Source organism: Schistocerca piceifrons, chromosome 6 (genome assembly GCF_021461385.2).
Source record: "Schistocerca piceifrons isolate TAMUIC-IGC-003096 chromosome 6, iqSchPice1.1, whole genome shotgun sequence".
Classification (NCBI taxonomy): Eukaryota; Metazoa; Arthropoda; class Insecta; order Orthoptera; family Acrididae; genus Schistocerca; species Schistocerca piceifrons.
Window position 1 is genome coordinate 83,446,054 of NC_060143.1, and position 14,994 is coordinate 83,461,047.

The following is a 14,994-nucleotide window of genomic DNA, read 5'->3' on the forward strand; positions in this document are numbered from 1 at the left end:
TAAAATGCTGTGCTCCAAACGTACATTCTCAGAAATTTCTTCTTCAAATTAAGGTCTATGTTGATACTAGTAGACTTCTCTTGGCCAGGAATGCCCTTTTTAATAGCGCTAGTCTGCTTTTGATGTCCCTCTTTGCTCCGTCCATCATTGGTTATTTTACAACCTGGGTAGTAGAATTCCTTAACTTCATCTACCCGATGTTAAGTCTCTCGCTGTTCTCATTTCTGCTACTTCTCCTTACTTTCATCTTTCTTAGATTTACTCTCAGTCCGTATTCTGTACTCATTGGACTGTTTATTCCATTGAGCAAATCATGTAATTCTTCTTCACTTTCAGTTAGAATAGCAGTGTTATCAGCGAATCGAATCACTGATATCCTTTCACGTCAAATTTTAATTCCACTCCTGAACCTTTCTTTTATTTCCATCATTGCTTTCTCAGTGTACAGACTGAACAGTAGGGGCAAAAATTTACATCCCTGTCTTACACGCTTTTTAACCCGAGCCCTTCGTTCTTTGTCGTCCACTGTTATTATTCGCTCTTGGCTCTTGTACATATTGTATATTACCCGTCTCTCCCTATAGCTTACTCCTACTTCTCTCAGAATTTCTAACATCTTGCACCGTTTTACATTGTCAAACGCTTCTTTCAGGTTGACAAATCCTATGAACGTGCCTTGATTTTTCTTTAGTCTTGCTTCCATTATCAACCGCAACGTCAGAATTGCCTCTTTGGTGCCTTTAACTTTCCTGAAGCCAAACTGATCGTTATCTAACACATCCTCAATTTTCTTTTCCATTCTTCTGCATATTATTCTCATCAGCAACTTGGATGCATGAGATGCTAAGCTGATTGTGCGATAATTCTCGTACTTGTCAGCTCTTGCAGTCTTCGGAATTGTGTGGATGATATTTTTCCGAAAGTCAAAAAATGGCTCTGAACACTATGGGACTTAACTTCTGAGGTCATCAGTCCCATAGAACTTAGAACTATTTAAACCTAACTAACCTAAGGACATCACACACATCCATGTCCGAGGCAGGATTCGAACCTGCGACCGTAGCGGTCGCGCGGTTCCTGACTGTAGCGGCTAGAACCGCTCGACCACTCCGGCCGGCTTCCGAAAGTTAGATGGTATGTCGCTAGACTCATACATTCTACATGCCAACGTGAATAGCCATTTTGTTGCCACTTCCCTCAATGATTTTAGTAATTCTGATGAAATGTTATCGATCCCTTGTGCCTTTTTTGATCTTAAGTCCTGCAAAACTCTCTTAAATTCTAATCCTAATACTGAATCCCCTATCTCTTCTAAATCGACTCCCGTTTCAGTGATTACAAAATAGAAAGAAATTTATAGATAAATATTCGTCATAATGACGATGCTCCCACTTCGGTCTAGATACATGCACTGATTCGGATGGGAAGGATGTCGAAGGCCATTGTATCCTCTCCGGAGGCAAGATGGCCCAGAACGGCTGTACTGGCACTGATGCGAAGTGACGGCCGAAATGGTTCCATAACATGTTCTATCATGGATAGGCCTCAGGAGCACTTAGATATCACACGGACAGTTCATAGATACACGTACAGGCTGTTTCAAAAATGACCGGTATATTTGAAACGGCAATAAAAACTAAACGAGCAGCGATAGAAATACAACGTTTGTTGCAATATGCTTGGGACAACAGTACATTTTCAGGCAGACAAACTTTCGAAATTACAGTAGTTACAATTTTCAACAACAGATGGCGCTGCGGTCTGGGAAACTCTATAGTACGATATTTTCCACATATCCACCATGCGTAGCAATAATATGGCGTAGTCTCTGAATGAAATTACCCGAAACCTTTGACAACGTGTCTGGCGGAATGGCTTCACATGCAGATGAGATGTACTGCTTCAGCTGTTCAATTGTTTCTGGATTCTGGCGGTACACCTGGTCTTTCAAGTGTCCCCACAGAAAGAAGTCACAGGGGTTCATGTCTGGCGAATAGGGAGGCCAATCCACGCCGCCTCCTGTATGTTTCGGATAGCCCAAAGCAATCACACGATCATCGAAATATTCATTCAGGAAATTAAAGACGTCGGCCGTGCGATGTGGCCGGGCACCATCTTGCATAAACCACGAGGTGTTCGCAGTGTCGTCTAAGGCAGTTTGTACCGCTACAAATTCACGAATAATGTCCAGTAGCGTGATGCAGTAATCGTTTCGGATCTGAAAAATGGGCCAATGATTCCTTTGGAAGAAATGGCGGCCCAGACCAGTACTTTTTGAGGATGCAGGGACGATGGGACTGCAACATGGGGCTTTTCGGTTCCCCATATGCGCCAGTTCTGTTTATTGACGAAGCCGTCCAGGTAAAAATAAGCTTCGTCAGTAAACCAAATGCTGCCCACATGCATATCGCCGTCATCAATCCTGTGCACTATATCGCTAGCGAATGTCTCTCGTGCAGCAATGGTAGCGGCGCTGAGGGGTTGCCGCGTTTGAATTTTGTACGGATAGAGGTGTAAACTCTGGCGCATGAGACGATACGTGGACGTTGGCGTCATTTGGACCGCGGCTGCAACACGGCGAACGGAAACCCGAGGCCGCTGTCGGATCACCTGCTGCACTAGCTGTGCGTTGCCCTCTGTGGTTGCCGTACGCGGTCGCCCTACCTTTCCAGCACGTTCATCCGTCACGTTCCCAGTCCGTTGAAATTTTTCAAACAGATCGTTTATTGTATCGCTTTTCGGTCCTTTGGTTACATTAAACCTCCGTTGAAAACTTCGTCTTGTTGCAACAACACTGTGTTCTAGGCGGTGGAATTCCAACACCAGAAAAATCCTCTGTTCTAAGGAATAAACCAAGTTGTCTACAGCACACTTGCACGTTGTGAACAGCACACGCTTACAGCAGAAAGACGACGTACAGAATGGCGCACCCACAGACTGTGTTGTCTTCTTTATCTTTCACATCAGTTGCAGCGCCATCTGTTGTTGAAAATTGTAACTACTGTAATTTCGAAAGTTTGTCCGCCTGAAAATGTACTGTTGTCCCAAGCATATTGCAACAAACGGTGTATTTCTATCGCTGCTCGTTTAGTTTTTATTGCCGTTTCAAATATACCGGTCATTTTTGAAACACCCTGTACCATCTGTAGATGAGTATTGTTCTGTTCAAAAATGACGCTACAATACTATCGCATGAGCACAGATTATGTCTGTGAAGTACCATTGTGCCGTCATTGTTCCCACAGTCACCACGAGCATGGACCTGAAGTCGTACCCTGTAACTCCCCACAGCAGCCAGGACTTACACTGCTGTTCTTCTCCAACACACTGGAAGAATGGGAGCTCTTCCCATGTCGCCGCCATACACAGTGACGACGGTCATCCCGTGTAGTGCAGAATCGCGATTTGTCGCTGAATGTAATGTGATACCATCCATCAGCAGGCCATGCTATCCGGTCAGGGCACTACTCCAAACGCATCCATTTCTGTTGAGGTCTTAACTGCAGCCTAAGTCTGTGATGTTAATCCCTGGTCCGGATGCTGTTAATCTCCGATCTCCGACCAACGGTCCGGGATGACACAGAACCTTGCAGGAGGTCCATTACTACTTCTTCGATGGCAGGCGCATATGTGAAGGGGTTACGATCTGCTTCGTGCACAATATGGCAGTGGCCAAGTAGGTGCGACCGGAACTCTGACGACGAATATGCCTACCGTCACGTTCCATGCAGTCTTACCTCGGAAAACTGCCACCTTTCAATGTCCCTCAAATCTGAATATTACACAATTCGACTAGCGGCCAAATGCAGACACACAGCGAGATTCCTTTCAAACTCTGTCAGGTGCTGATAAAGCTGTCTCAAATGGTTCAAATGGCTCTGAGCACTATGGGACTCAACTGCTGAGGTCATTAGTCCCCTAGAACTTAGAACTAGTTAAACCTAACTAACCTAAGGACATCACAAACATCCATGCCCGAGGCAGGATTCGAACCTGCGACCATAGCGGTCTTGCGGTTCCAGACTGCAGCGCCTTTAACCGCACGGCCACTTCGGCTGGCTTAAAGCTGTCTCAGACGAGTACTTGGCAGTTAGTGTGCTTCATAGTAATCACTCAATATCTGATACTGATCGCTCCCTGTATATGCTCTACTAATCCTTGTAATAAGACTAAAAACGATTAGCACTAATTCCATTCTACCTGCTACAAAGAACTGCAACTCTAATGATCTGCATACTCGCCGATGGTGTGCCAGTGCACGAAGTCACATAAACATCCGATCGTGTCTTCTGCATGCTTCAGTTCTTTTTTCACTTAGTCGTCCGTAAGCCAATACCGTGAACTTTTCTCCTCACATCCACTCTCAAACGACTTGTAACATAGCCATAAAGTTGTTTACTGATCGTCACACGACCAAGGATGAACTCTTTATGAACAACCCTGTCAGTATCAAAAAAGTAAAAAAGCAAGGACTTACTGTTACTCTTGACTTATCGAGCTTTTTCGGACCTAGTTGGTCAAACGCTCCTTCATTGCGATTATTCCAGTTTAGTTTGAGGATCGTAGGCATCAATCCACATTCATCACCAGTCATGACCTTGAAAGTCTCGAACGTCTTTGAGGAGTTGTTCAATTTCCCTACAGACTTGCACGTGAAACCGCTTCTGATTGGCTTGAAAGAGTCGTGGCAGAGCCTACGCCGGAATCCTTCTCATGTTTATTCTGACTCACTGCGTTGATATGTACCATATAGTATTCCCAAGGTATTGCAGAGGCCTCCGATGAGCCGTCTACGATACTGTGAAATTCGATCCCTCACTTTCTGAATATTTTCTGGTGTGATGCCAATTGAAGGCCGACCGGAACGGTCCCCATCATCAGTCTATAGTAGCCCCGTTTCTGAACCTTTATACAAGTCTTAAGTCTTGGTCTGACATAGTACGTTGTCTCCAAAAGATTGAAAAACTTGCTTCAACATCTGTTTACGTTTATGCAGCGGTTTTCTCAAGTTTTAAACGTAACCTGACACAGACACGCAGCTCTTTCAGGTCAGCAATCGAAAAACTGCAAACGACAGTGGAAGTACGCTCACCAATAACTAAGCAAACTTCTTAGCTCGCTCTACGGCTGACTAAGGACAGTCGCGCTCTGACGGGCTCCAGATTTCCCGATACATCACAGAGATCGCGCCACAAGATTGACAGCGATGTACGAGAAATTATGATCCAAAACAAGAAGCTATTTAATATTTGACAGTTTCTCGAGACATAGGGGGAAATATCACTAAAAATCTGTTATTTTTTAAGAAAATTGCGATAGGAGTTTTGATACAGAATCGATGAACAAATAAACATTTAAGGTTATTTTAAATTGAAGGGTCATGTACCTACCTTCCCCAAGTCTCATCCAACACCATCTCATTCATTCCGCACACCTACTTCTCTTCCTAGAGAATCTTTAGATCCAATAAGTTAATCGCAAAACCCAGTCCCGGCACACAATATCCCGCTCACTAATCACGAAACCAGGTACTCAGGTGCAACACTACATCCACATTTCACCTTGCATACACCTTCATTGTCTTATCTACTTTCTCTCGACGCAGTTTCAACGAACTCTAACTTCCCAACTATGAAATCTATCCTGAGATATATCCGTCTTTTATGTAAATTAAAGGTGGAGAGGGGAAGAAATGAAAGGAAAGGGGAGGGATCACTGCTGTCAGCTGCATTGGGACATTACGCAGAATCGGCGGCGACGAGTAAAAATGTGTACTGGACTGAGATTCGAACCCGGTATCTCCTGCTTACTAGGCAGGTGCGGAGACAGTGTTATCGCAACTGTACGGGCTACCTCGGCGCGCCTCACGGCCGATCCACACTCCCATCAAGCGCCACCTATCTGCAGCCCCTGTCCATTTCCTCCATACCTACTCTTCCGAGACTCCCACTGGAGTTCGGACATATTTGTGCACCTGCACTGAAGAGGGTGGATTCATTGCTGAGCTAGGCTTATCAAATTATATGAATGTGTAGTGTCTGTTCTTTCGGACATATCCGAAAGAGCAGACACTACACATTCATACCTCTCTTTCTGTCCCTAGTCACAACGCTCCACCTCACACCATCCTTCCAATTAAGTGTGGGTCATACAAACACAAACACTCAGTTTATAAACAGTTCACCACTTCCAGTTTCTAGCGTAATCTGGTTAGACACTGATTACACACATAAACAAAGTGATCGAGACGAGATAACGCCCAATAGGTATGCAACACACCTAACGTACAGGTAACGTGGTTACGATCTTAACTGACCAAGTCTACTAGGAAAACTACCATTGTTTACATATACTTACGATACTTTACAGTACCTTACGGCAATTTTACAATTCTAGTGGAGAGACACCTAACAGTCTGCGCCCAAAAGTCAACCTCGTAATACTAAACAGGACGCTTCCGGGTTACTCGTTCTCCCCCTGGTGTGTGCGTCCCGACAGTGTTCATCCATCGTGTGGCCGGAGCACTAGAGGCCGCGAAGGAGAAAGCCACTCGTCGACGAGCGCGCGGGTTTTTCTTCCTTTTTGCGCTGCTCCCGGGTGCGGTGACGTAACAGGAGCGGTCCACCGCAGTAGGACGCGGCACACTTGTGCGGTTCCGCCAGTCACCGACCCTGCGACCCGACAGCCTTTCCTCCCGGGGCCGACTGAGCCGCTCCGAGCCGGCACACGTTGCTGAAATCACCCTGCAGGCTGTGGCGTTACTCAATGAGTAGCACATTTCGGCCTCTCCCGCTAACTCTGTGGTAGATACACCTGCGTTTGCATTTCTTGACAAAACAAACTGCGTATCTGGCCTTGGAGGGAACCAGCTAGGTCACCTGACTATAAGCCCCTTTAAAATTACTTGTAGACTGACAGCTATATAGGGTGTAGTGGGGTGAAGCTCACGCCTGGAGACGCGTCATGGATTCAGCGAATTTTGCGACATCTGTAGCTGCAACAACTATCCGCAGTTACCAAAACTTCACCCCACGACTACAGTTACCGCCTTCACAAAAAAATGGCTCTGAGCACTATGGGACTTAACTACTCAGGTCATCAGTCCCATAGAACTTAGAACTACTTAAACGTAACTAACCTAAGGACATCACACACATCCATGCCCGAGGCAGGATTCGAACCTGCGACCGTAGCGGTCACGCGGTTCCAAACTGAAGCGCTTAGAACCGCACGGCCACACCGGCCGGCCCGCCTTCACATTCAAGCAACTTGTATTCCTCTTTGACCATTCATTGCGCTCTGTAAATTTGTTTGTTTTCATTTCTCACGGTCACGGGAATTATTAATTTACCAGCAACCCTCCCACACACTGCCGATACTTTAAAGAATCGAACTCCGTTGTAAAAGAAGCTGCAGCAACTTCGTTTTGATATAAGCTAGTTTTTCAGCATCTCAGTTTTTATGACGTCATTTCTCCTGCACTTTATTGCTAATAATTTCTAGCTGTAATGATTTTCCAGCCTCCTCTTCTTTCTCAAACACCATCCTGCCTAACTTCACCACAATGTTCTAGTTTATATTCACAAACCCAACATCTCTTTCAATTATCTTGTTAACAGAGAGCAGTGGGCCACCAGGAAGTCTTTCTTTCGTGAAGTGGGCACTTGACACGCAAACCAGTTTATCTCGATTGACCTTGTCCATGCATGGTATTTCCGTGACCGAGAGAGCGGCTTCGAGCGTTTCCATTCATAAGATTTAACGACTTTGCTCCTGACTTTTTCTAGTATCACACAACAAACAACAACAACAACAACAACAACAACAGCTCTATGTTAGTAAGTGGCTAAGGTCACTCGATCGCGGTTGCTGATTGCCTGTCTAACGGCTTTCAGGGGCAACAAAAATTTGATTTTCACTATTTCATAATTATTGACCGAATTTAATCTACTCGTTATGAGATACAATCTAACAATAAAGGTCTCACAATAAGCCAGATATTTAAGTCAGACACTATTTATATGTGTTGACGCAGCGTAACTCATGGCGCACAAATTTCTCAGACAATATCCGTCCTGTATTTGATAACAAGGCTGCTGAGTAACTTTCAACTAAAGTTACACATAGTTTCAAACTTTACAGAAACTTTTTCTAGCCAGCACACCAACAAAACAATGAGAGGAAAGGAGTTAATCGTTAAATACACTTCCGCTTTTCATACGTAAACTTTATCGTCAAGTGTGAAGTTTTAATTTATTATTTCTTTACTACTAACTCCACTCGCTCCTTATGTTGCAGACCCCGAAACTCTTCTCCGACCAAGACCACGCTTTCTTACCATCTTCCCTTAAATTATACACTGAGGTTACAAAAGTCGTGGGATAACTGTATGTACATACACAGATGGCGGTAGAATCGTGTACAAAAGGTATGAAAGGGCAGTGCAGTGGTGGAGTTGTATTTGTACTCAGTTAATTCACATGAAAAGGTGTTCGAAGAGGTAATTATGGCCGTACGACGGGAGTTATCAAACATGGAACGCGGAATGGTAGCTGGAGCTAGACGCGTTCGCACATTCCAATTTGGAAATCGTTAGATCCACAGTGTCAAGGGTCAGTCGAGAATACCAAATTTTAGGCATTACCTCTCACCATGGTCAATGCAGTGGCCGATTGCCTTCACTTAACGACCGAGAGAAGCGGCGTTGGCATGGAGTTGTCAGTGCTAACAGACAAGCAACACTGCGTAAATAATCGCAGAAATCAATGTGGGACGTACGACGATCGTATCCGTTAGGACAGCGCGGCTAAATTTGGCGTTAATGTGCTATGGCAACAGATTCTGATGCGAGATAAGCGGATTACCAAAATACGTACATATGTTGAGGATTCGATACGTCGTCATGTCCGTGGTTAACGTCGCTGCTGACTGAGAGAGATCACTTAACCCTGGTTGATCAGGAAACGGAGTAATATGACAATTAGGGACATAGCGATCTGTTTCTCGTAATCAAATTCTACACACGACTTCTTAGCTCCTGACACGCGAGTGTAGCAACGTGCGTCGCGTTTAACTCTAAATACGCTCGGGACGGAAATGGGTAGATGCGATGTACTCGTATATGTACAGAAAAACAAATCATTACAATTTCAGAAAAACTGAATGATTCATTCAAGAGAAAGAGCTTCCAAATTGAGCAAGTCAGTAACGGGTTAGTCTACCTCTGGACCTTATGCAAGCAGTTATCCGGCTTGACATAGATTCACAGAGTTGTTCGATGTCCTCCTGAGGCATATAGTGCCAAATTTTGTCCATTTCCTATCTTCAGAATCCCTAGGTGGCTGGGGGGCTTTGTCCATAAGGCCCAAACATTCTCAATAGGACAAAGTTGCGGCGGCCTTGCTCGCCAAGGTAGGGCTTGGGAAGCACAAAGACAAGGTTGAAATGTAAGCCCCGTGTGGCTCACCATGAATTGCAACAAAACAGAGTGTAGAGTATCGTCGATGTACCGCCGTGCCGTAACGGTGCCGCGGATGGCAACCAAAGTGGTCCTGCTGTGAAATGAAAAGCCATCCAAAACTATCACCTCTGCTGTCGAGACGTATGGCGGGCGAAAGCCAGGTTGATATCACAACGCTCTCCTAAGCGTCTTCAGACACGTCTTTGCTGGTCATCCGGGCTCAGTTCGAAATAGGACTCATCACTGAAGACAACTGTACCCCAATCAATGACATTCTAGGCCCAAGGACGTATCTGCAGACCCTTCCAGAATATATAATCGAATTTTTCTGAAACTGTCATAATATTTTTGTCTGCACACTTACATCACCTACCGATTTCCGACCCATTTGGATATTTCTTTCGTGATGCTTCGCCGTTTCTTTTTTTCTTTTTTTTTTTTTTTTTTTTTTTGTCTCTCTTTAAGGTACACGTCTTGTAGTACGCCTGTGGCAGGGTTCCAATTCGGAGCAGGTGGAAATATAATTTATCCTTAACGTTTAATTCTCATAAAATGTACACCTCATTCCAGTAGCAAAAAAATTACCCGCTTGTACAAAATTCGTTAACGTCATCAGGAAATGAATTTCGCAAACTTCCCGCACGTCGTCTTAAAAATGTGGTGCCGTAAACAAAACTACAATCAAAAAACTAGCTCCTATAGACAGGTCTGATGCCAGTTCCATCTTTTTAAATTTAAACAGATTCACAATTTTGGCGAGTTGGATGAAACGTAAGCTTCTGCTTCTGTTCGGGGTGTGGTAACTTTGCTCGGTGCCACCGCTTGTCGAAGGAGTTGTTGTTGTTGTTGTTGTGGTCTTCAGTCCAGAGACTGGTTTGATACAGCTCTCCATGCTACTCTATCCTGTGCAAGGTTTTTCATCTCCCAATACCTACTGCAACCTACATCCTTCTGAATCTGTTTAGTGTCTTCATCTCTTGGTCTCCTTCTGCGATTTTTGCCCTCCACGCTGCCCTCCAATACTAAATTGGTGATCCCTTGACGCCTCAGAATATGCCCTACCAACCGATCCCTTCTTCTAGCCAAGTTGTGTCACAAACTTCTCTTCTCTTCAATTCTATTCAATACCTCCTCATTAGTTATGTGATCTACCCATTAAATCTTCAGCATTCTTCCGTAGCACCACATTTCGAAAGCTTCTATTCTCTTCTTTTCTAAACTATATATCGGCCACGCTTCACTTCCATACATGGCCACACTCCATACAAATACTTTCAGAAACGACTTCCTGACATTTAAATCAATACTCGATGTTAACAAATTTCTCTTCTTCAGAAACACTTTCCTTGCCATTGCCAGTCTACATTTTATATCCTCTCTACTTCGACCATCATCAGTTATTTTGCTCCCCAAATAGCAATACTCATTTACTACTTGAAGTGTCTCATTTCCTAATCTAATTCCCGCAGCATCACCCGATTTAATTCGACTGCATTCCATTATTCTTGTTTTGCTTTTGTTGATGTTCATCTTATATCCTCCTTTCAAGACCATGTCCATTCCGTTCAGCTGCTCTTCCAGGTCCATTGCTGCCTCCAAATTTTTAATGTGAAAACGCTTAAGGTTTTTTAAATAAAACAAGTTTTATTAATTTTCTACTTCTTTGTCCTTTATTTCTCAACATAGTCACCCTGGAAACGAACACATTTCTCCCAACGAGAGACCTTTTTCTAATATCGTCACTGTAGAATATTTGACTTTCTTGACGGAGAATAACCTCACCTCAGCTTGCACCGCCTCATCAGTATCAAAGCAAATTCCGCGTGTTCATTAAGTTTTGGAAAAATGGAACTCGGGACTCTATGGAGGATGATCGATGACAATGAACCCAAGGCGTCGTATTACTGCAAATGTCGCAGTGTTTGTGTGCGCTCTGGCATTGTTGTGCTCTATGTGAAGACGAACCCGTCGAATTCGAAAGTCGATTACAGCACGCTGTTTCTCAAGCACTGACGTGGTCACGTTACACACCGCCATGTTACACGTTACACTTCGGAGCCCTCTGTCGGCAGAGGGTTGCAACTTGTCTCAGTGAAGCGCGAAAGTCGACCGAGTAGTATGCACGATATATAATATCTCAACGAATACTGATAACGGAATAAAAACGTTCTGAGGCTTTACTTTTCAGCACACCCAGGTCATACTGAACAGAGTAGAGATGTACCCACGTTCCACCTTAAGTGCAGTGCGCGGTGTTACTGCGCAATGAAAGAGTGGGAAGCGACGGCGGAAACTACCTTCTCGGGTACACACAGTGGTTTTCTGTTAATGTCATTAAATTTGTTAATGATAAGGAACAGTTCTAGTGGGGTGTTGAAATCTATCATGTGGGAATCATTGCAGGAGGAACACGATGATGAGCAGGGTAGGCTTCAGAATATCTACTCGAATGAAGAAGAACCAACGTGCACACAATAAATACGCCACCGGCGATGCTGTTAAACCTGATTTTAGTCAGACGTTATGAACACTACAAGGAAATACATTGCTGGCCATTAAAATTGCTACACTAAGAAGAAAAGCAGATGATAAATGGGTATTCATTGGACACATATATTATACTAGAACTGACATGTGATTACATTTTCACGCAGTTTGGGTGCATACATCCTGAGAAATCAGTACCCAGAACAACCACCTCTGGCCGTGATAACGGCCGTCATACGCCTGTGCATTGAGTCAAACAGAGCTCGGATGGCGTGTACAGGTACAGCTGCCCATGCAGCTGCAACACGATAACACAGTTCATCAAGAGTAGTGACCGGCGTATTGTGACGAGCCAGTTGTTCAGCCACCATTGAATAGACATTTTCAATGGGTGAGAGATCTGGAGAATGTGCTAGCCAGGTCAGCAGTCGAACATTTTGTGTATCCAGAAAGGCCCGTACAGGACCTGCAACATCCGGTCGTGCATTATCCTGCTGAAATGTAGGGTTTCGCAGGGATCGAATGAAGGGTAGAGCTATCGGTCGTAACACATCTGAAATGTAACGTCCGCTGTTCAAAGTGCCGTCAATGCGAACAAGAGCTGACCGAGACGTGTAACCAATGGCACTCTATACCATCACACCGGGTGATACGCCAGTACGGCGATGACGAAAATACGCTTCCAATGTCCGTTCACCGCGATGTCGCCAAACACGTATGCGACCATCATGATGCTGTAAACAGAACCTGGATTCATCCGAGAAAATGACGTTTTGCCATTCGTGCATCCAGGTTCGTCGTTGAGTACACCATCGCAGTCGCTCCTGTCTGTGATGCAGCGTCAAGGGTAACCGCAGCCATAGTCTCCGAGCTGATAGTCCATGCTGCTGCAGACGTCGTCGAAATGTTCGTGCAGATGGTTGTTGTCGTGCAAACGTCCCCATCTGTTGTCTCAGGGATCGAGACGTGGCTGCACGATCCGTTACAGCCATACGGATAAGATGCCTGTCATCTCGACTGCTAGTGATAGGTGGCCGTTGGGATCCAGCACGGCGTTCCGTATTACCCTCCTGAACCCACCGATTCCATATTCTGCTAACAGTCAGCAATGTCGCGATACGATAAACCGCAATCACGATAGGCTCCAATCCGATCTTTATCAAAGTCGGAAACTTGATAGTACCCATTTCTCCTCCTTACACGAGTCATCACAACAACGTTTCACCAGGCAACGTGGTCAACTGCTGTTTGTGTATGAGAAATCGGTTGGAAACTTTCCTCATGTCAGTACGTTGTAGGTGTCGCCACCAGCGCCAACCTTGTGTGAATGCTCTGAAAAGCTTATCATTTGCATATCACAGCATCTTCTTCCTGTCGGTTAAATTTCGCATCTGTAGCGCGTCATCTTCGTGGTGTAGTAATTTTAATGGCCAGTAGTGTATGACGAGAGTACTGCAAAGTTGTACAACGCTACGGCTTATGCCTAAGTCGAAGCAACGACTGTGTAGAAAAGTAGGTGGAAAGGGTAGTAAACTGTTGCAAATAAAACGTTTTTGATTTTCGCTGTGTTTCCATTTCGCGACCTTTCTGACTTTACTTTCCGAATGGCCCTCATGTGCTTCTGTATAAATGAAAGCGAACGTTAAATTCGTTTCTAAGATGTGTGTTACGCTCGTTGCAGGCCGGCGCAGTATTCTGAAGGGCGTGGGCGGCAAGTTCCGGCCGGGTCTGCTCTCCGTGATCATGGGGCCGTCCGGAGCCGGCAAGAGCAGCCTCATGAACGTGCTGGCGGGACTCGTGTAAGTGACCTGCCTCTAGTTTGTAGTGTTGTGTTAAAAAGGTATCGGCGCCTCCCTGAATACGTGAGAACCAGTAACAGCATTTCCTGATTCTTTAAAGAATCGATCTCCCATGTATAAAATAGACAAGTCTCTTTTCTTTAGAAATGCTGTAATGTCTTAAATGTTTCATAATAAGGATAGTTACATCTTAGTACTTACCGCCTGCAATTGGAATAAGCCCTGAGCTGCGAAGGGTAGCCGCATGGTCCCAGGCGCCTTGCCACTGTTCGCGCGGCTGCCCCCGTCGGAGGTTCTAGTCCTCCCTCGGGCATGGGTGTGTATGTATGTGTGTGTGTGTGTGTGTGTGTGTGTGTGTGTGTGTGTGTGTGTGTGTGTGTTGTCCAAAGCGTGAGTTAGCTTAAGTTAGATTAAGTAGTGTGTAAGCCTAGGATTACAGATTATTCAATCTGTATATTGAGCAAGCAGTAAAGGAAACAAAAGAAAAATTCGGAGTAGGTATTAAAATTCATGGAGAAGAAGTAAAAACTTTGAGGTTCGCCGATGACATTGTAATTCTGTCAGAGACAGCAAAGGACTTGGAAGAGCAGTTGAACGGAATGGACAGTGTCTTCAAAGGAGGATATAAGATGAACATCAACAAAAGCAAAACGAGGATAATGGAATGTAGTCAAATTAAATCGGGTGATGCTGAGGGGATTAGATTAGGAAATGAGACACTTAAAGTAGTAAAGGAGTTTTGCTACTTAGGGAGTAAAATAACTGATGATGGTCGAAGTAGAGAGGATATAAAATGTAGACTGGCAATGGCAAGGAAATCGTTTCTGAAGAAGAGAAATTTGTTAACATCGAGTATAGATTTAGGTGTCAGGAAGTCGTTTCTGAAAGTATTTGTATGGAGTGTAGCCATGTATGGAAGTGAAACATGGACGATAACCAGTTTGGACAAGAAGAGAATAGAAGCTTTCGAAATGTGGTGCTACAGAAGAATGCTGAAGATAAGGTGGGTAGATCACGTAACTAATGAGGAGGTATCGAGTAGGATTATGGAGAAGAGAAGTTTGTGGCACAACTTGACTAGAAGAAGGGATCGGTTGGTAGGACATGTTTTGAGGCATCAAGGGATCACAAATTTAGCATTTGAGGGCAGCGTGGAGGGTAAAAATCGTAGAGGGAGACCAAGAGATCAATACACTAAGCAGATTCAGAAAGATGTAGGTGCAGTAGGTACTGGGAGATGAAGAAGCT

At 44.6% G+C, this 14,994-nt stretch overlaps 1 protein-coding gene across 1 annotated transcript in view; it reads left to right on the forward strand.

Annotated features, from left to right (window-relative positions):
* The window catches only part of LOC124802712 (ATP-binding cassette subfamily G member 4-like), a 338,917-nt gene that overhangs the window by 192,467 nt on the left and 131,456 nt on the right, over positions 1-14,994 (forward strand). Inside the window, exon 2 of the mRNA XM_047263675.1 lies at positions 13,629-13,746. Coding sequence (XP_047119631.1) covers positions 13,629-13,746 — 118 coding nt within the window. The remainder of the gene's footprint in view (positions 1-13,628; positions 13,747-14,994) is intronic.